The sequence below is a fragment of the Zonotrichia leucophrys genome, chromosome 13 (assembly GCF_028769735.1).
Source record: "Zonotrichia leucophrys gambelii isolate GWCS_2022_RI chromosome 13, RI_Zleu_2.0, whole genome shotgun sequence".
Lineage (NCBI taxonomy): Eukaryota > Metazoa > Chordata > Aves > Passeriformes > Passerellidae > Zonotrichia > Zonotrichia leucophrys.
The window spans coordinates 6,599,169-6,618,480 of record NC_088183.1 but is presented as its reverse complement, the minus strand read 5'-3'; the positions used below and the strand labels follow the sequence as shown (position 1 = coordinate 6,618,480).

General features: G+C 54.3%; 1 protein-coding gene across 2 annotated transcripts in view; it reads right to left on the bottom strand.

Moving 5' to 3' along the window:
- Nucleotides 1-19,312, bottom strand: part of PDGFRB (platelet derived growth factor receptor beta) — a 32,005-nt gene that overhangs the window by 5,188 nt on the left and 7,505 nt on the right. Inside the window, exons 1-22 of one of the 2 annotated variants that reach the window (XM_064724728.1) lie at nucleotides 13,510-13,639; nucleotides 13,341-13,417; nucleotides 12,048-12,344; nucleotides 11,355-11,624; nucleotides 10,572-10,699; nucleotides 10,087-10,261; nucleotides 9,313-9,505; nucleotides 9,001-9,116; nucleotides 8,342-8,468; nucleotides 7,976-8,187; nucleotides 7,253-7,347; nucleotides 6,874-7,006; nucleotides 6,595-6,699; nucleotides 6,386-6,496; nucleotides 5,875-6,028; nucleotides 4,832-4,998; nucleotides 4,473-4,591; nucleotides 3,267-3,389; nucleotides 1,771-1,882; nucleotides 1,388-1,487; nucleotides 1,172-1,277; nucleotides 351-589 (exon numbers count right to left, since the gene is read on the bottom strand). In XM_064724728.1, the coding sequence (XP_064580798.1) occupies nucleotides 351-589; nucleotides 1,172-1,277; nucleotides 1,388-1,487; nucleotides 1,771-1,882; nucleotides 3,267-3,389; nucleotides 4,473-4,591; nucleotides 4,832-4,998; nucleotides 5,875-6,028; nucleotides 6,386-6,496; nucleotides 6,595-6,699; nucleotides 6,874-7,006; nucleotides 7,253-7,347; nucleotides 7,976-8,187; nucleotides 8,342-8,468; nucleotides 9,001-9,116; nucleotides 9,313-9,505; nucleotides 10,087-10,261; nucleotides 10,572-10,699; nucleotides 11,355-11,624; nucleotides 12,048-12,344; nucleotides 13,341-13,389 (3,131 nt within the window). In that variant the 5' untranslated portion in view covers nucleotides 13,390-13,417; nucleotides 13,510-13,639. Of the gene's footprint in view, nucleotides 1-350; nucleotides 590-1,171; nucleotides 1,278-1,387; nucleotides 1,488-1,770; nucleotides 1,883-3,266; nucleotides 3,390-4,472; nucleotides 4,592-4,831; nucleotides 4,999-5,874; nucleotides 6,029-6,385; nucleotides 6,497-6,594; nucleotides 6,700-6,873; nucleotides 7,007-7,252; nucleotides 7,348-7,975; nucleotides 8,188-8,341; nucleotides 8,469-9,000; nucleotides 9,117-9,312; nucleotides 9,506-10,086; nucleotides 10,262-10,571; nucleotides 10,700-11,354; nucleotides 11,625-12,047; nucleotides 12,345-13,340; nucleotides 13,418-13,509; nucleotides 13,640-19,312 lie in introns of those variants that run through there. The other variant, XM_064724727.1, reaches the window with a different exon arrangement.

The window sequence follows — 19,312 nt, the reverse complement described above, 5'->3', positions numbered from 1 at the left end:
CAGGTGGGTCTATTCAGCCTTCAAACACAACACATGCCTGGGTGGGTTCTACAGAACATGGTTCCCTGCGTGCTTCCCTCCCCGTGAGAGGAACTGCTTGTCCTCACCTGTGCAGGGATGTGACACTGTGCCCTATCTTAGCTCATGTCCCAGCTCCTCTGGTTTATCCCCATCCTTGTGGGCTCACACAGGTCACAGCACCTCAGATAGGGTGACACTGCCCTCCTTCTCTCCCAGTACATCCACCCCTAGTCTGTGCCTCAACAGAGCATCCCCATTTTCTCCTGAGGTGCCCGTTTCAGATTTGGACAGCTGGGGGAAAGGACAGTGCTCAGGAGCAATGTTCTCACCTGGCCCTGCTGATGGAGGCCTCCTGGGGGAGGTCAGAGCTCCCCTCGGGTTTGGGGTCGGGGAGGGGGATGATGTAGTCGTTCTCGCCCCCGTGCTGGTGCACGGCTGTGTACAGGATGTGGCTGCTGGGGGAGCTGGCAGCCAGGCGGGCGTTGTTCAGCACGGGAACCGCGGGCCTGGTGCGCACGACCGCGGGGTGGTCGCTCTTCATGAACTCCTCATCCACCTGCTGGTACCTCTGCTCCCACAGGAGGGGACCAAAGAAAGGGAGAGGTCTTGTGAGTTGGGAGAATGCATTTGTGATGGGTTTCCTTTTCCTGCCTGCCAGGTTTTTCTAGAGGGGCTGGCATCTCCTAGCTGGGTTCAGCTTTCCTTACTCCAACAGAGAGAAACCATGAACCTTTCCTAAGGGAGAGATCAGTGGCACAACTTCACAGCTCCAAAATACCACATGGTTGGGGGCAGGATTTTGATCTCCTCCCAGTTCTGATTTCTGCAGTTGCTGAGTTACCAGCTGCTGTCTGGCAATGCAGTTGTCTCAGCAGTGTTCCTGGGATGCCCAAACCATCTTCACTGGCTGCTCCAACTACGGCAGCCTTGGTCACAGCAAAACCCTCTGCCATGATGAATGTACACATGTCACAGTGTGTGTTCTCTGTTCCCTGACTCTCCATGAGGCCACTGACTTGCACAACCTAACCAAAGACTCCTGAAGAAAGTCCAGACCTGACTCAACACGGGTCTCCAAAGCCTGACTGAGGGCCCTCACCAAGGCACTGACCCTCTTCTGTCCCTCCAGCACAGGGTCCTTTGGACATACCTTCCTGTAGCAATCCACCAGGAGGTTTCCCATAAGCACCACCAGCTGTGAGAAGGACGGCCTGATCTCAAACTTCTCCTCCCAGCACTTCTGCATGATGCTGTAGCTGCCAAGAGGGAAGGGAGAGCAATGGGTTATCAGGTGAGGAAAACAGGTAGAAATGCTGCTGTGGCATGTAGAGCACATCCAGGGGAAACACATGCTGACAGCACTTACATCTCATCAGAGGCGTGGGTGGGTTTGGACATCCGATAGCCACGTTTGATGGCATTGTAGAACTGTTCATTCATGGGCAGCTCAGGGTATGGAGTCCCTCCTGGGGGTAGAAGGAGAGCAGGAATTAGGCTGCAGGATTGCAGGCCATCATCCAGCCAACATGCATTTCACACCAAGGTGTTCTTATTTCTTTACCTTTCTTGTTTCATTTCACTTCCAAAGGCAACGTAAGCATGGGGAAGAAGGAGACAGGGAATGAAGTGCTACTCTGACTGGTAAAGTAGGGACTTGGGGGTTAGAAATGCATTTTTATTGTTTCAGAAGGGATCCTGCTAACATGCTATCAGAACTACAGACACCACCATGATCTCCAGGGCACTCACCTAGGGTGAATATCTCCCAAAGAAGAATCCCAAAAGACCACACATCACTCAGGGTAGTGTAGAGGTTGTTGAAGATGCTCTCTGGAGCCATCCACTTAAGGGGCAAGAAGGTCTAAGAGAGTATCAAAAATGAAACAAGAAGAGAGTCAGCTCTACCCACAGCAGTTGTTTCGACAGATAAGAGCCTGACACCCAAATTACAAGTGAAGAAGAGCCTTCAGATCTGCCTGTGAGTCCAACACATCTGTTGACATCTGCTGTCAGTCAGTTCTAAGAGGGATCAGTTGTCTCTCTTTGTGCAGAACAGACCCAGCAGGCAGGAGGAAAGAAGGGATGTGCTGTGTCCATTTCCATCCCAGCCTGCCGTGATGAATGCACACATGTCACAGTGTGTGTTCTCTGTTCCCTCACTCTCGATGAGGCCAGTGGCTTGCACAACCTGACCAAAAACTCCTGACTTTGGAAACCTGAGACCAGGCTGGAGGCTAAGGGATGACCAGAAAAGATAACATCCAGCTTATTTTCTGTTCTTACTCACTCAGAGTAATAAAAACGAAAGCCTCACTTGTCCACCTTGTATGCAGAACTGGCTGCTGCTCCTGGAATTTGCTTGCACAATGAATACCAAAATAATCTCCAGGAAGGATTGCAAAGGGGCTCAGTTTCATTTCCCATTTTGGACAGGAAACCAGCTATGTCAAGGCTGGACTGAAAACCCCAACCCCTCTGGGGGAGGGTCTCCCTGACCAAGCTCTGAGTACCTGTTTGACAGCACGTGGGAGAAAGCATGAGAGAGCTTTGCAGAACTTTGCAGATTAGATAAAGGTTGGGTTTAAGGCACCAGTCTCCATTCTCAGCCTCAGTTTCTCTGGGAATTACATGGCCTGTTTTGCTTGGGATTGGAGATTCACTAATGCCTCAGGGCTGGAGTGGAGAGGTTGTTGTTAAAATCACAAGGAAATGCTTTCTGGCAAAGCTCAATTACAGCCTTGTCCTCTCCTGCATTGAAAGATTGGAGACATTTCTCTGGAAAGTAGCTGCTTGTAAGAAGACACTTCTTCTTAACTTGCGGTCTAGTGGTTAGAGCAGAATCCTGTGAATCTCTTCCCAGAGTGGTCAGTGAGTCACTACAGCCCTACCAAGCTGCCCAACCTTGCCCTCCTCCTGCCTGAGGCTCAGGACCACACTCAGAGCTGGCAGGATGCAGCACTGCTGCTGTGATCAGGACAGTGTGCAGGGGACAATCCTGAGTTTTGCTACTTCAGGTTCTTCTGTAAAGAGCCAGGAGATGTGGGCAAGCAATTCTGCTACTTGACAGTGTGCAGAGCCAACAAAGTGAAGGATGGTTGGCTGTTGACATCATCTCCTGAGAGTCCTGCCCTGTCACCACCTCTGGGCACACTGGTGGACAGGTGGCTCACAGGGGGACCATGTAGGGGATGCCAGACCCAGAGCCTTGGGAAGAAGGAGCTTGCAAGGCTCACACTGGTACTCACACTGCCTTTGGAGATATAGTTGGAATCCCTCATGATGTCCCTCGCCAGGCCAAAGTCACATATCTTCACCAGCTTCCCCTCACAGATGAGGACATTCCTGGCAGCCAGGTCACGGTGCACACACTGCAGGGGGACACAGAGCACTGTCACTGTGAGGAGCCTTCTCACAGCCTGAGAACACAGCGCAGCTCCAGCATCAACCCACACCCGGGGCTGCAGGAGTCACCTCATGCCATTTCAGGTGTCTCCTTCACCTCTAGGGACAATCATGGCTCCACCACCAGCAGAGCTGACACATTTTTGCTGTTTGCCTGGACTGCTTCCTCCGTGACAGCATCAGCCATGCAGATCCAGCAGGGGGAACCTGACCAAGCCAGCAGAGGGAATTGCCAGGGATGGACCCAGCAAGGGGACGTGGTGGGCTGGGAGGAGGGGGTGTCTCCATCTCTGTTTGGACAACCCAGCCCAGCAGCCAGAACACATCAGAGTTACACCAGGCTTGTGCCTCCTAGTCTTCCAGCATGTTGGATGTTTTCTGTATGAGCAGCCCTGCCATTTGCTGTGGGAGCACTGACCATGCACTTTTAGGGATCAGACTGTCTGGCTGGGGGCACAGAGCCAGGAATTTCTCTCTGCATTGATGCCATTGACTCCTTCTGTTAGCCCTCTCCTGTGAGATGCTTTACACAATCCAGCTATATTACTGCCTGCCCTGGGCTAAGCCAGACCTTAGGAAACTCCAGAATCTAGTCCTCCATGGTGGCTTAATTTCCACTGAACAAGCATTTCTGCTGAGCCCTGGGGTGCTCAGAGAATGCAATGCAATAAGGGTCTAGGAAGAGTAGTTGCTTGCTGCAGAGTGCCTTGTGCTTTAGCTGCCTGCAGGCTGTTTGGCCATCCCAGTAAACAGGGATGATATAATGCCACAGCTGTGCTGAACACAGCTCAGGAGGAGCACAGAGTCAGGGAATTTGAGATCTGAAGCTCAGTGTGAGCCAGGGTTAGCTGTCACATGCAAATATAATCATGCTGATCTCCAGGACTGTGTTTCCAAAGGGAAGTGGTCAGCAGCTCTTCAATTGCACAGCCACTTATCCCACAAGGAGTTTGGCACGGACAGAGGGACAGTGGGAGGAAGCTGACCACAGGACATGGCAGAAAACACACTGCTGGCCACCACCACTACAGACCAGCCAGAATACATACATTTTTGGAAGCCAGGAACTCCATCCCATTGGCCACCTGGAAGCTGAAGCCCACCAAGTCCATGTAGCTCAGGAGTGGAGACTCATTTATCAGTGTCACCCGGTCTGTCCTTTCAGGAGCTGGAGAGCAAGCAGAGATGGATGTTGGTGTCACCCAGCACACTGGTGAACCTCCCAGTAGTGGAAGGACACATTGGGGAATGCTCTGCCTCCAGAAACAAAGGGACACAGCTAGGAACTCTCATTGTGAGGACATCCAGCACTGCTTCTGCACATGTCCCAGAAGTGACCTTTGCAAGCAAAGGCATGCAGCACCCAAAGCACAAACACCTCTCCCTCCTGCTGTGGCCAGGCTGTTACCTGAGGGGGAGTAGCTGTCCAGCTCATAGGGGGTGCCATAGTTAGAAGACTCGATGTCAGCATACTTGACTTCACCCTTCATGTCAGACATGGGCACATAGTCCAGGGAGTCATCCTTGCTCATGTCCATGTAGCCCCCGTCACTCTCGACAGACATGGAGAGGTGGCTGTGGGGGGAAGCAAAGAGGCTGCTCAGACCCAGAGGAGAGGAGGAGACATGAGGGCTGGGGGCAGTGATTTGTGAGTCTGAAACTCCCAAACCCTCAGCCCCAGCACCAAAATGTCCCACACAGCTGGCAGAGAAGCAATGCACCATGGATGAAGTGCTGTGCAAATGGAATAGTGCTTAGGAAGATCTCAGCTGCCTTCAGGCAGAAAGGGCAGGGGGGAGCTGTAACACTATTTTACTATTGTTTTGGTATGTTGGAAGGAAGTGCTGCTTTCTAACTTCCCAGGGGAACATTTCTCTGCACTGCTGTGCCTGCATCCCTTACAGCTGGCAACCAGATAAAGGACAAAGGACTATTTCCCTTTCCTTGTGATACCTCTTGTGCAATTGCCCTCCTTGTAGCACTTCTCCCTTAGGCTCGGTAGCAACTCAACCTGCCCTGGAAATGCAGAGCTGAGATCTCCAGTGGTTCAGACATGCTGCAAAACCCTGTGTCTCTGCACTCAGTGCATGGCTATGGTTATGCAAATAAAGTTAATGGTGCCAGGAAATATTCCCAACTGGCATGGAGCAGCTGGCAGGTGTGCTAGCAAACTCAGGCTCCGGTTTGCTAACTCCTCACTGTCAGGAGCTGCTTGGAGGTCACTGGTCGGCACATGGGCTGGTCTAACAAGGTAACAGAGGAGCCAGCTGTGTCCCAGTGCTGGGCCAGCGTTTATTTCACTGCTCTGGAGAAATGCAGGATCCTTCCTGAGAGTACCAGCCTCCCTCCGTGATGGGGCCAGGACTGGGCGGGCAGCAGGGAGGAGGAGAGAGCTGCTTTCCCGGTACCTGTGCAGGCAGCAGGGAGGAGGAGAGAGCCGCTTTCCCGTACCTGTGCACAGGGTCCTCCTTGGGGGTGTTCCCGTAGAGCTCCGCCTCCCGCCGCGCCTTGTCCCCGCAGGCCTGCAGGAAGGTGTGCTTGTTGCGGTGCAGGTAATCCACCAGGTCCCCGTAGCGGCAGTACTCCGTGATGATGTAGATGGGTCCTGGTGGGACACAACAACTGCATCAGCCCTGCCTTGGCCACCGTGGATGTGAATTCCACTGCACAAGGATATCACCAGACTGCAAGGTGTCAAGGCAGGGCCAAAGGGAAAAGCCACCTGTCTGGTACTGAGCATTTTTTGGCATTTGAAATTTGTGTTTGTGGAGGGAGATGGGGGTTAACTGGGCCTTCCCAGTTTCAATCAGGTTGGAAGAAAGGTGTTCAGAGTCCACACAGCTTTCTTAGGAGAAGGTTGAATCATTTGGAACCAGAAAACAGGAATTACTCTATCTAAGGATAGTTGTCCTCCTAAGCACAGCCCAGGGAAGCAGAGACAGGGTGCTCAGGGCTCATGTACCTCCTTTGGTGCAGGCCCCTAGCAAGTTGACGATGTTGAGGTGAGGTCCCAGGTGACTCATGATCTTCAGCTCGGACATGAGGGCTTGCTTCTCACTGGTGCGGGCTGTGGCTGTAGGGGAGAGCCAGTGTGAGCAGCAGGGCAAGGAGGGGACAGTGTGGCACTGACTTCTCCTGTAGCTTTAGGGTGGGGAAAGGGGGAGAACTCACACTTGAGCATTTTGACCGCCACCTTCATGGTGGACCGGGAATGGCTCAGGCCATGGGCTGTTGCCTCCACCACACGACCAAAGGCACCGGAGCCAAGAGTGCGTCCTGCAAGGAGACAGCCAGGAGGAAAAGTTGGCAGGGGTCCTAGATGATCCCCCTGTCCCAGGACCACATTGTATCTCCAGGGATCTCTTGGATTCTGGGTTGGTCCCTTTTGGATTATCACCCCCAGACAGCCAGGACCTCAGGAATCCATCAGGGGGACTGAAAAACCTTTACCTAACACCAGCTTGTCCCTGGGCACCTCCCAGGTGGAGTCATAAGGGAGCTGCATGGGATCCACATAGATGTACTCGTGCCCATCAGAGCTGACCGACTCAATCACCTTCCAGCGGATTTCATAACGAGGTTTCTGGAAAAGGGAGCAGAGGGAAAAGAGGGATCTGAGAGGCTGGGAGTCAGAGAGGGAATGGGGGATGTGGACTTTGTTAAGGAGCCTTTGGTCCCTACAGCCATTTTCTCATTCTCCCAGAGATGCCAAGGGCACACAGGAACTGATGCAGGCCCAGAGATCCTGGTGAGCTGGGACATCTTCAGGCCCAGCCACCCCAACCCTGGGGTACCATTGTGTCAGCCTGGGAACACTCTCCTCTCTTACCTTCTGCCACAGCACGATCAGGATGATCAGGGAGATCACAGTGAGGACCAGCAAGGCCAGGATGACAGAAATGATGACCACCTTGAATGGCAAGGCTACAAAGAGAACAGGGACAGCAGTCAGACTCCTCCACCCCTGCATGGCCTGAGCAGCCAGGGAAAGGAGGGGAGAGCAGTGCAGAGAGGTCCCTGTGCGCTGCACACTGCTCCTCCAGACATTGACCCTGAGCTGTTCTCTGGATGGGGACAGTCTCCTCCTGGGCACACTTTCCCAGCACCTGCAACCCCCAGGGATGATGGGGTGATGGGTTGTTACTGCCTTCTGCCTCAGGAGAGGTATGGCCATGGGAGGGTGAAAAGATCTAGAGGGGCTGTTTTGCTTGGGGGAGAGCTGTCAGCCATGGGCCAGGGCTGAGACCATCCTTCCTCATGTTTGGGATGTTCAAGTCCGTGGCACCATCTAGTGACCTGTGGGCTAACAACAAGGCACTGGGGACCTGCTCAGGCACTCCTGTCCTGCCTCCCTAGAGAGATGACCCTGCCAGCAGGGGGAAGAGCATATCCATGGCCATTGGACATAAGGGCTCCACACTCCCACTGGAAAAATCTTTTCTGTCAACCCAAAGGAAGCTTCATTTGGGGCAGAAGCACCCATGTTTCCAGGCTGGCAGCACAGAAAGGTCCATCTCCCCACTGCTGGCCCAAAACTCATCTCAGCCCTCACCGTGTGGCACCAGAGTGATGTCCTGGGAGCTGGTGCCCAGGAAGTTGTGCACGGTGCACCTGAGGAGCAGGGGCTCGTGCACCCTGTGCAGCTGCAGGGTGCTGTTGACGCGGTAGAGCTGCCGCTCGGCGTGGTACGAGGCGTTGGTCTGCACGCCCAGCTCGGCCGACTCGTTCCCCAGCAGCCGCGTGGGCTGGCCCTTGGTGCTGCACCTGGGCCAGAGAGGACAAAAGCACCTGAGAGCCAGCAGGGACCACACACCACCAGGGGATGCCCAGGTGAGTGTGCCAGCAGAATGCAGTTAAATAACAGCCTGCTATTCTAACAAAAGTGTGGCTGTTCTCATGGCCTCCATCCCTCACTCACCATTTGATGTCGCTGCATGTAGACCAGCTGATCTCTGGCTGGGGCATGCCTTCAGCAGAGCACGTTACAGTCTGCTCCCCACTGCTGGCACTGCTGTTCTCCTTGAGCTCCACCACTTTAGCTGGCACTGAAACCAAAAGACAGTGATGGGAATTAATCTTCCCTCCTAAATGCAGGATGGAAGGGGAACATGATTCCTCTGGGGAATGTGAGTCTGCTGTATCCCTGCCATAGCCTAGGGATGAGGTGGGACTCATCACGTCCATTGTGGTTTATTTTTGAAAGGAAACAGCAAAAAGAGTGAGGTTTGAGGGGGTTATGGAAGAGATCTGCCCCCACATAGCTTGACTGGAGAGAAGGGTGAGCATGGGGGAAAGCCCAGGACATCACAGCTGTACAATCATCTCCACATCTACTACCTTGGGCCAAGCTGATGGCATCTGTGCTGCCTCCCTCTCCCCCTTGCTCTGAGGCTAAGGGTGAGATATTTCACCCAAGTGTTTTTGTTGCTTGAACGCTCTTCCTTTAAGCAAGACCACTCTGGAGCTGCAGCCACAGGAGTAAGGGCTGAGTTCTGAGGGTTCTGCAGCAAAGGATGGTGCCACCCCTTGAGGCTGCTCCCGTTCTCTTCAGCCATGTGTGTGCATGCCCATCCTCACCATTTATTTGCAGATGGAAGGAGATCTCCTGCTCGTCATCCTCATTGGAAGCCCGAATGGTGTAAAATCCTCCTTCTTCCTGCTTCACCCGCACCAGCACCAGAGCTGTCTGGTACCTGGGGAGACACAGTCCCAGAGTGATGGCTGTGGGAAGGTACCCAGGGACTGCTAATGCTCCCACCCACCTGAGGAGTGCTCAAAATCCACTCACAGAAAGCTATTCAATCACCAAGTGTGCCCAACCAGCAGTTTGGAGATGCCTTTGTGAATTACCCCCTCTCTGCACCCTGGTGAGGAATGATGGGCCCGTACCTGGTTTCTGACAGGTTCCTGCTGGTGATGGTGAACTCGCTGCTGCTCTCCATGGTCAGTGTCTTGTTGTTCTTCAGCCACACAATGCTGGGTTGGGGATAAGCCTCCACTTCCACCTGGATAGTGTGGCTCTTGTGGACCTCAGCATACACCGTGCTGGGCAGGTGGGTGTGGAACTGCACAAAGCCACGCTCTGAGGCAAGAGGAAGAGGGTGGTCAGAAAGGGGAATAACATCCTCCCTGGCCCTTTGGATAAACATGGATCTGGAACAAAACTCTCTGAACACCCAGAAGTGGTGGGGCAGCTCCAGATCCATCCCTCAAGACTTCAGGATTGTGTCTGAGGGGATGTGGATGCAGAGCCACACTGGAGCAGAGGAGCTCACAGGGCAGAAGCATGTGGCTGTTATCTTGTGGAGATAAGGGAGATGGGGCAGTTTCCATCAAACTACAGGAAAGAAGATCAGATGCAGATGGAAGACAACATATCTTAACATCACCCTGGCACTGCACAGTGCAGAGGAGCTCTTACCAATACCCCCAAGAGCCTTAAAGGATCACAAAAGCCATGAAGGGAAATTTGGGATGTTTTGAAGCCAAGAAGCAGGCAGGGGTGACATGGGGTGAGGTTTGGCTTGTTGTCATGGTTACTTAGAGCAGAAGTGAGGAGGGGATAAAGCTGGAGACTGTGAGAGAGGAGGGGGGTCACTCTGGGACATCCTGCCTGGATGCCCACACGGTTTGGTGGCTCTGGGTGTGTGGGCAGCAACACACCGATCACTTGGACAGTGATGTCCTTCCTGTCTGTCTTCTCATGGTAGCCCTCAGAGACATTGCAGACATAGGTCCCACTGTCCTCCAGCTCTGCATTCTGGATGATGAGGATGGAGCGGATCTCATGAGTGGATCCAGGCAGGAAGTCAGTCACTGGCTCCACAGCCTTCCCTGCCTGCAAAATGGGGACAGGACACATGGTATGAGGAGCCAAAACCATGTTCTGCCACTGGGCTCACAGGGAGGGGGAAGAAAGTGGTAGAGGACCCCAGTCTGGCTGCCACAGGGCAGGGAACACACACCAGTGAGAGACCCCTGAGACAGACAGTCTTAACCCAAGCATATCCCCATCAAACCTCCCTGTGTGGTGGCAGCAGCAGCAGCATCCCATAACTTCTGCCATGGGATATCACTGAGTGATTGCCATGGCATACGTGGGTGAAGGCTGGAGCTGCTGCCCGAGCCTGTGGGTGTGGAGCACTCACCTGCTTGCGGGGATAGTCCCAGTTGAAGTTGACCAGCTCGTTGCCGCTCACGGTGCACATGACTGTGACGTTTTCCCCCTGGCGCACCATGGTCTGCACTGCACTGATGGACACGTTCACAGATGACACTGTGGGAGAGGTGGAAGAGAGGAAGGAATTGTGGAGGGATAAGTGTATAATGAAAGCAGGATCTCCAACAAAGGAAATTATTGGCATCTGACTCCATGGCTTTGGAATGCTGAACACTCGCTTTATTAAAACTATATTATATTACATTATACTATCCTATAACTATACTGCATCATACTTACTTCAAACTACTACTGAAAACTTGTGACTGTCAGCCAACAGTCCTGACACCCACACATGGATCCAATAGGTCAATGAATCAAAACACCAGAATCCAATCAAGCAATCACCTTGGGTAAACAATCTTCCAACACATTCCACATGTTCAAAAACACAGGAGCAGCAAATGAGATAAGAATTGTTTTGATCATTCTTTTCTCTGCTTCTGTTCATTCAGAGGGCATGTGAATCCACATAAGTGGGCACCCAGTCCATTTACCCTGGGTGGACTGGTCCACTGGGAACTGTCTTCCCTGAGGGACGGAGCTGGCTTGTAGGCAAAACCCATTCTCTAATAGAGAACTAAATATTGATCATCAGCCTCCAAATTGATCATCACTGAGGAGACAGGGAGGGAACTTTGATGCTCCTGCCACTGGCCTGAAGAAACAGCCACAGCAGGTGCACAGGTGTGCTAAGACAATGTCAGCTCACCCTGGATCCTGTAGACATAGAAAGTGTCTGAATCCACCTCCTGATCATCCACAAATGTCCGGCAGAAATAGGTTTTATCCTCAAAGAAGCCTTTAAATCCCTGTTGTGGATCATATGTAGCTGGGATGGGGTTTTCCACCTTCTTCTCATAGAGGGTGACCTGCATCTGTGGGTTGGTCACTCGGCATGGGATGACAGCCTCTGTGTAGCCCGTGATGAAGATGAAGACTTCTTCAGAGGTGACTGCAGGGAGGAAAACCAGGGAGGGGTCTGTGGGAGAGAGGGAACTCTGGTTAGAGAATGCTGCTTGGAAGCTTAACCAGGGCTGCTTTGTGCTCCTCCAGGAATATTCCACCACAGGACCCTGACTCCATGCCAGTGGGCTGCTTCTTCCCATCTTTCCCTGGGGAAAGTAGAGCTGTTGTGTGCTTGTCAAACATCATCTGAGGGTGAGAGAGACCCAGCACCACTGAGTACCACTGCTCACCCACATGTCCCAGCACACTCTCCATGAGCTGGCACACAAGAGACATGCCACAGCCAGAGAGACCCACCATGAGGGCTCTCCTGCTATTGGAGAAGGGATCTGGGGATTCCAGGTGCTTGCAGACAGAACAATAAGTCAAAGCCCTTTTTTTTCCCTGGTTGCTAGACCTCATGGAAACCCACAGTCAAGGACATGCTGTTCCCTACCTGGAACATAGATGTAGAGGGCTTTCCTCTCTGCTGGCTCTGGAGCCTGCTCGGGGCTGTAGGTGCAGGTGTACTCCCCGGTGTGATGGCCTGTCACGTTCCTGAGGGTGAGATTGCTGACAAACACACCGTCCCTGTGCTCCAGCGAGGCACTGAGGGGCTGCCCCTCCCGTTCCCAGAGCAGCTCTCTGTCCCCATAGCACAGGAGGGAGAAGGTGCTGTGGAGGCTGAGGACAAGCTCCGTGTCCCCGGGTTCGATGTGCAGCCTGCGGTCCCCAGACGTCACCTCCAGCAGACCTGAGAGAGGGGTGAGATGACACCAAACTGAATTGCTCTGAAATCCACAGAGAAGCACACCTCATGGCAATGGGTTTGCTTTGCAGTGTCAGCCTTTACACTGAAAAATAACTCTCCTGGGTCTGCCTTCCCTAGTGTAATCACCACTGACAAACCCACGGCCTCCTCAAAAATGTCTTGCCAGTCCAGACCATGGTGGGTCACCCTTCATTCCCTGTACCTCCTACAACCCCTACTGGAGAGCAAATCAGACATGACTGGATTCAGAGGGATTCAATGCAGCCCATGCTGTCTGTGGCAATATTGGGTGGAGAACCCCCAAGGAGGATAGGAGGCAATTCCTTGTTCTTCTGGCTGCCTGTCCACACAGACAGTGTCAGACAGGACCAGATGAGGCTGAAACAATGACAGTTTACAAGAAAGTGAAAAAGGAATGAAAGCAAAACCTTGCAGGAAATCCTTTGGAAGCAATAGAGCAGGCAAGGTCTTCCTGAATGGTTCCCCATGTCTCTCCCAGCTTCCTTGCTTCACCATCTGCCCAGATGTTCCAATGGGGCTGTGACATATTCCCCTATGGTGTCCCCACAGCTGGGCAGGACAGCTGGGGACAGCTCCAGGGAGTTGCAGGAATATGAACAGCCCAGGTGCAGCCAGGAGCCCTGGTGCCTTGCTGGGGGGGTTGTTGGGTATTTGGGATCTGACCAAATCCCTCCTGTGCGTGTCCAGCTAACGTGGTTCTCAGGTGTCAGCTAAGGAAGGTCTGAGCACACCTGGCACTGCTGCCTGTGGAGAGGTCTCCTCCTCCCACCATGAACCAGGAGGGCACCTCACATCCCCCCCACCACAGGCCTGAGTCAGCCCAGGGATCTGAGCAGGGACAGGTGTGCCTGGGGCACACTGTGCACCCCAGTGCCTCCCCATGGCACTGCCCCTTCCCTCCCCTCACCCCGAGGTGAGCCCCCAGGATCACACACCCCTGCCCAGCACAGCACTCACCAGTGAGGATGAGGAGGCAGAGACACGTCCTGAGAGTGGGGCACGGCATGCTGGGCCCTGGGCTTGGTGTCCGAGTCCTGTCAGGAGTAAAGTGACATGAGCACAGCACTCAGCACAGGAGGGGTCCCTCAGCTGTCCTGGGCAGGGGGCCCTGGCCTCACTTCTCCACCTCAGAAACTTTCCATCTCTCCAGTTTTCAGCCTTTCCCTCCTGGGGGAGTGGTGCTTCCCCCTCATGCTGTATCTGCAGTTTCTAAGGCTTCTCCCACTGGTAAACAGGGATTTTGCTGGAGGCTCCAGCAGTTGTGTCAACTTTTGCTCATCTCAGCTGGAAATGCCTCTCCCCCTTGGCAGAGCCCTGCCTTCCTCCCTCCCTCCCTTCCTCTGCTTTACCACTTGCCTTTTTTCCTTAGTTTTTCTTCCCTCAGTCACTGTGAGATAAAACTTGCTAGAAAACAGATCCCCCTGCAACCCTCCCACATTGTTTGCTCCTTCCAATGAAATAAAAGAAGCCTTGTCATGGCATTTGGTTGCTGGCTGGGGTTAAACCACAACAAGCCTGAAGAAACTTCACCAAAAACGAGTTTCTTGTATTTAACTTTTAAATACATAAATTTAACAGAATATCTGAGGGTTTTTTAAAGTTTAAAGTTCTTCTAATCAACATTTCTCAAGAAATGTTCTTTCTACAGAGCTTTTTCAGCCCTCCCTGGTGCAAAGCAGGAGCCAAAGGTGATGAGGCCAGAGCTCCCTAAGAGCAGGGGTGTCTCCTGTGCATTGGGGCGACAGGTACCCCTCCCTGTGGTGCTGCAGGGGTGGGAAAGAAGGAGTATTTCTGAAAGGCAAAATGAACACACGGACAAGAGGAAGAGCAAGGGAAAAGGCTTCTCTGTGCCTGGGGGAGATGAGTTCACTGGGGAGCTCGGGGATGCTCCTGCATGGGGCTGAACCTCCCAGCTCTGCCCAGGCTGAGCTCCTGCCCTGCCACGGGCCCCTCCCAGGGCAGACCCCAGGAGAAGCCCCCTGAGATGCTGGCAGTGCTCTGGGGAGCTCTTGCCAGGCTGGAGCAGGGCTAGTGGCAATCTGGACCTGCTGAGGCAGCCTCAGGCTCTCACTGAGCTCTGCCTTGGCCCTGGAGCGGCCTCCCAGCCTGCTTGATGTTAAGGAGGAAATGGTTTTTAAATGACGTGCGCTTGTCAGATGTTTTTATTATTCTCTTGCTTTGGCTCAACAGAAGTCTAAACTACCACAAATCCTTCCAGGTCTCCAGCTTATTCAGCAGCGTCTGACTCCCTCCTCCCAAAAAAATCCCTGTAACTCTTTCTCTCTCTTCGTTTGCCAGAGGGGATAAGAGCACTTAGGGCAAGAGATGGGGGTGGGTAGGATGAAAGGACCGAGGTGAAATTCAGGCTGTAAATGAATGTGACCTCTCTGCACCCACCCTCGGAGCACCAAGCTGCAGAAGAGTAAAGGAGGACAATCTAATCTCTGCCCCCCAAGGCACTGCCATGAGAACAATCACCTTCCTTTCCCCACTCTCCTTTACAGAGGTGTGTGATTCATCCATTATTCAATGTTCAAGGTCGTAAGGACAACTGGGATCCTCTCCTTTGACCCTCCCTGCCTGCCTGCCCAAGCCAGGTTGCATTCACCACCCCAGCCCCCAGATACCTGCCAGTAAGGGGCTGAGATCCTCCCGATCTAGGCTTTTATCTGCCTGTGCAGCTCCCTGGCTGTCACTGCCAGTCCCGCTGCAGCCAGGCTTCCCACACAGATGGACAGACAGACAGCTCCCAGCCTGCAGCAGGGATCTCTGCAGGGTCACTGACGGGCAAACCCTGCCTGCTGGAGCGGGGAGCCGGGCAGGGCTGTGTGTGCTGGGGCTGGGCTGGCGGGGGGATGGAGCTGGGGCTGGGCTAGCAGGGATATGGAGCTGGGCTAGCAGGAGTGATGGGTGCTGGGCTAGTAGGGGTGATAAGCTGGGCTAGCAGAGGTGTGCTGGGTTAGCAGGGTGCTGGGGCTGGGATAGCAGGAGTGCTGGGCTATCAGGGGTGCTGGGCTGGCAGGGGTGCTGGGCTAGCAGGGTGCTGGGCTAGCAGGGGTGCTGCTGCTGCTCCTAGCCTAGCTGGGGTGTGCTGGGCTAGCAGGGGTGCTGCTGCAGTGAGCTCTGAGAGCCCCGCAGCCTCCGCCTGCCGCCCCTGGCTGCCTGCGCTGTGCTCAGAGCTGGTTTTAATAAAGCTGCTGCTTTTGCAGAAAGGCATTTCTCTTGGAGATGCTTCCCAAGCAGAGTGGGAGGGTGGCAGCGTCTCGCAGAGAGTGCTGACCTCTCCCTTGTTTGTGTGCTCCGGCCGGGGCAGAGGCAAGCTCAGGGCCGCTGGCTGAGCTTGGTCCTGCGGGAGCAGAGGGACAAGGCTGTCCCTCCCTGGCACGGGGACACGTGTGCTTGTACATGTGGGTGAGCACAGGCGTCTCACAAGGGATGCAAATGCACCCAGCTCACTGCCAGCTTTGAGAGCACTTGTTTCTCTCCTCAGTCCCAGCTTTTGTTCTTAGCAGGAACTGTGAGTGCCAGACGAGGAGGAGCAATCCCACTCAGTGGTACAGAAGCAGGCACCCAGACATTATCCCACCCAGGGACCCAAACACAGGCACCTACACCATGCTCAGCGGCCTTGGGTGACCTCCTCTCACCCCTGTGGGTTAGCAGGGTGCCACAGACCCCTCAGACTCCTACATTGTTCCCACAAGCCAGGACCTGAGTATTTCCACGCCATGGGATCCTTTGCCTTCAGCCATCCAGGTACAATCACGGAGGCCAGGGAGCTCCTTCAGCAGTGCCAGGTCCAGCACCTTCACTCAGCCCTGCAGCTCTGTGGCAGCCTCCCACCTTGCAGAGTCACCAAGGTGCTGTCCCAGCTCTCCATCCCCATCATCACAGAGCTTCCTCCCTGCCAGCACTGGTACAGACCTTCCCTCTGCCCCTCTCCAGCTCCTCCATGTGAAGGCAAACCAGTCCTGGCCAGGCAGGGAAAGGAGCCTTTCTCTTGAGCCACACTGTTTATTATTCTAAAGGAGGAATTTGGCTGGGAGAGGAGACGGGAGGTCGGCTGGCTGGCGGGGCTGGCTGCAGCAGGAGCAGGGCAATGGGGTGACACAGCCCCACAGCACACGCAGCCCCACATGCCTGTGGGGTGGCTGTGCTCCCCAGGGGCTCAGCTCCACCAGGGCTCAGGTCCTGGGGCCACGCTGGGGCCTGGCCAAGTACCGTGGGTGAGGCTGGTCCCAGCAGCTGGCACGTCCCTGCTCGCCCCCAGTGAGGCCAGAGCTGGGCACTGCTGGACTGAGAGCGTCTGGGAGGGCCTGGAGTCCAAACAAGACACAGATACAGGCAACTGTCCCTGCCTGGTGACACAGACACTGCCTGTCCTTATCTCCCCTCTGTAATCACAGCAGCCTGGCAGAGCAGAGCGGAGTTTGCAGCAGAGATGAGGAGGGCTGAGCCAATCCTGGGGCTGCTGGCTTTCCCAGCTGGCAAAGGAGTGTCCCAGGGCTGGCTGAGGTCAGGCACTGCTGGAATCCTGCTTGAGCATATCTAGCCTTGTGCTCTTGCAGGGGGGATGGAATAAAAGGGGTCACCCCAACACCCCAGAGCAGCACTGAGCACGGGGCTCGGATGTGATCCTGTGATCCCACAGACAGGACACGGGTGACAGGGCCAGAGCAGAGGTCAAGCAGCGTGGCCAGGGCCATGGCCAGGGCCACGCCACACCAGGACCAGATTCAAGTCTCATGATTCCCCATCCCATGACTGCACAGCTTTCCCAGAGCAGCCTGCTCCCATTTCTCCTGCATCCCAGATCTGATGACAGCTGAGCTTTCTCCTCTGCCTCCTCTCGCAGTCCCTTGCTCAGCTCAGGGCTGGGGCTGATGCCTCTGTGGCTGATGAACTGGGACTGGAATTTCTGCAGCAGGAGCAGGGCAACGCCCAGGAGTGCGGATACAAGGATTGCTGCATCCAGCCTCTGCTGGGGACGGTACCACCTGAATTTAGAGAGCCACCTCTACTGTTCCTTGCACCTCAGAGTGCCCTGCTAAGCAGCTCAAGCATCACCAGACCTTGCTGATTCATTAATGTTCCCCCACTCCAGACCTCTCTCTTGCTTAAGAATGCTAGTAAGTCTAAAATGCCTTTGCTAATGCCCAAAATATGCTGTGTGGGTTCAGTCTTCACTATTCTTGGGTTACAAGGCAAGAATTTCCTCTGACTTTGCTCTGTGTGCCCTGCCATACTCTGAGCCCTTTTGTGCAGCTGCTCGCTGAGTGTCTCCCAGCACCCTGTCAGAACACACATGGAAGCCACTGCATGGCACTGCCCATCCCCAAGCATGGATCATGTAGGGCAGGGGTGTTTGCAGTCCTGTAAACATCATAAACCATGGGAGAGGATGGGTTAGGAACACCAAGGATGGGTTAGGAACACCAAGGATGGGTTAGGAACACAAGGATGTCCTCCCAGTCCACTGCCCTCCTCCCAGTCCACCCAGACAATGTTTCTTGCCCCTCCACAACCTGTGCAGCACCAGTGTGTGTGGGGGGGGGATCCCACAAGCACCCCCAGAGCTGTGGGAGCTGAGAACCAGCCTGCAGAGCTGGTGCACAAGGAAAGGGATGGCTCAGCACGCTGGGGAGAGGGAGAGCAGCCACAGCCACCCTGAGAGCCACCTTGGCAGGAGCTCTGCTCCCCACAGACCATCAGTCACCAGTCAGGGGATGCACTGTTTGCTGGAAATCAGGGTGCACAGCCCCCCTCAGCAAATTCTAGTTTGTATTTCCAGGGGCAATTCCTGCACCCATTGCCCACATTGCTCTTCCCTCTGCTCTCCTTGCCCTCACTGCTGCTCCTGTGGTGCTGGGCAGGGGTGCTGGATGCTGGCCCTGCCCACGAGGGCATCTGGTCTGACTGGGAAGGAGCTCTCACACAGCTGCCAATCCTTTCCCTTCCTCTGGATTTCTATTTCTAGCCCCTTTTCTTGCAGGGCTGTGCTTCCAGGCGCTCCCACAATGCTTGATGGCCCCGCTGTCCTGCCAAACAGGCAAGGGACATCTGGTGCAAATTAGCGGGAAGTCAAATATACTTTATTTCTTCTCTGTCTAATCACATCTGAGTCATTAAGTGAGATCATGGGTGCCCATATGCAATAAAAAATTCCCTCTATGGATCCTCATGATCAATACCACTCACAGCCAGGGAGCAAAGGCATTCCTGGCAGGAGGAGGGGGGACACCATGGACACCATCCCCCGCTTCTGAAGGCAAAAAGCTCCCTGAGCAAAGGCTGATGACCCCTGAAACCCAAACCCTGCTTGTCCTGCAGTGAAACTCCTTGGCTTGTCCTGTTTTCCTCTGCCACCCTCCCTCTGGCCTCTGCAACTGCTTCTTTCCCACCCTTTAATCTAAATAAAACTGAGTGGTTGTTGGCTTTTTTTTTTCCCTTGGCTGGAGTTGTCCGGAGTTGCAACATCTCTCCTCTGGGGTCCCTTGGCTCCCATGACACCATGTTTACTCACAGGCCAGATTATCATCACAGAGCCCTTTTTCTTTTTCCCAGCAAAAGGCTGGAATTAGGCAGGGCACACACATGGGGAGCTTGTCATCCCAAGGCCCATAAACGGCTGCTGATAAAACACAGGGGTAGGAAATCTGAAACCAGACTGAGGAGCAGCAGGGCCGGGGAGTCCCTGCATCCCACAAACCATCCCTGCCCCAGGATGAACACCTGGGGGCAAAACCCTCCTCACCTGGCCACCTGCCAGTGCCCAGGGGGTGCAAAGCTTTCCCCAGACACTGTGAGACCGGGGGATGCTGAGAGCCTGGGTACCTGCTGGCAGTGTGCTGGATCTGGGCGTGTTTCAGGCTCGGAGAGGTGAAGTTTTGCAAGCACAGGGAGTGTCATTAATGCCAGAACCCTCTGAG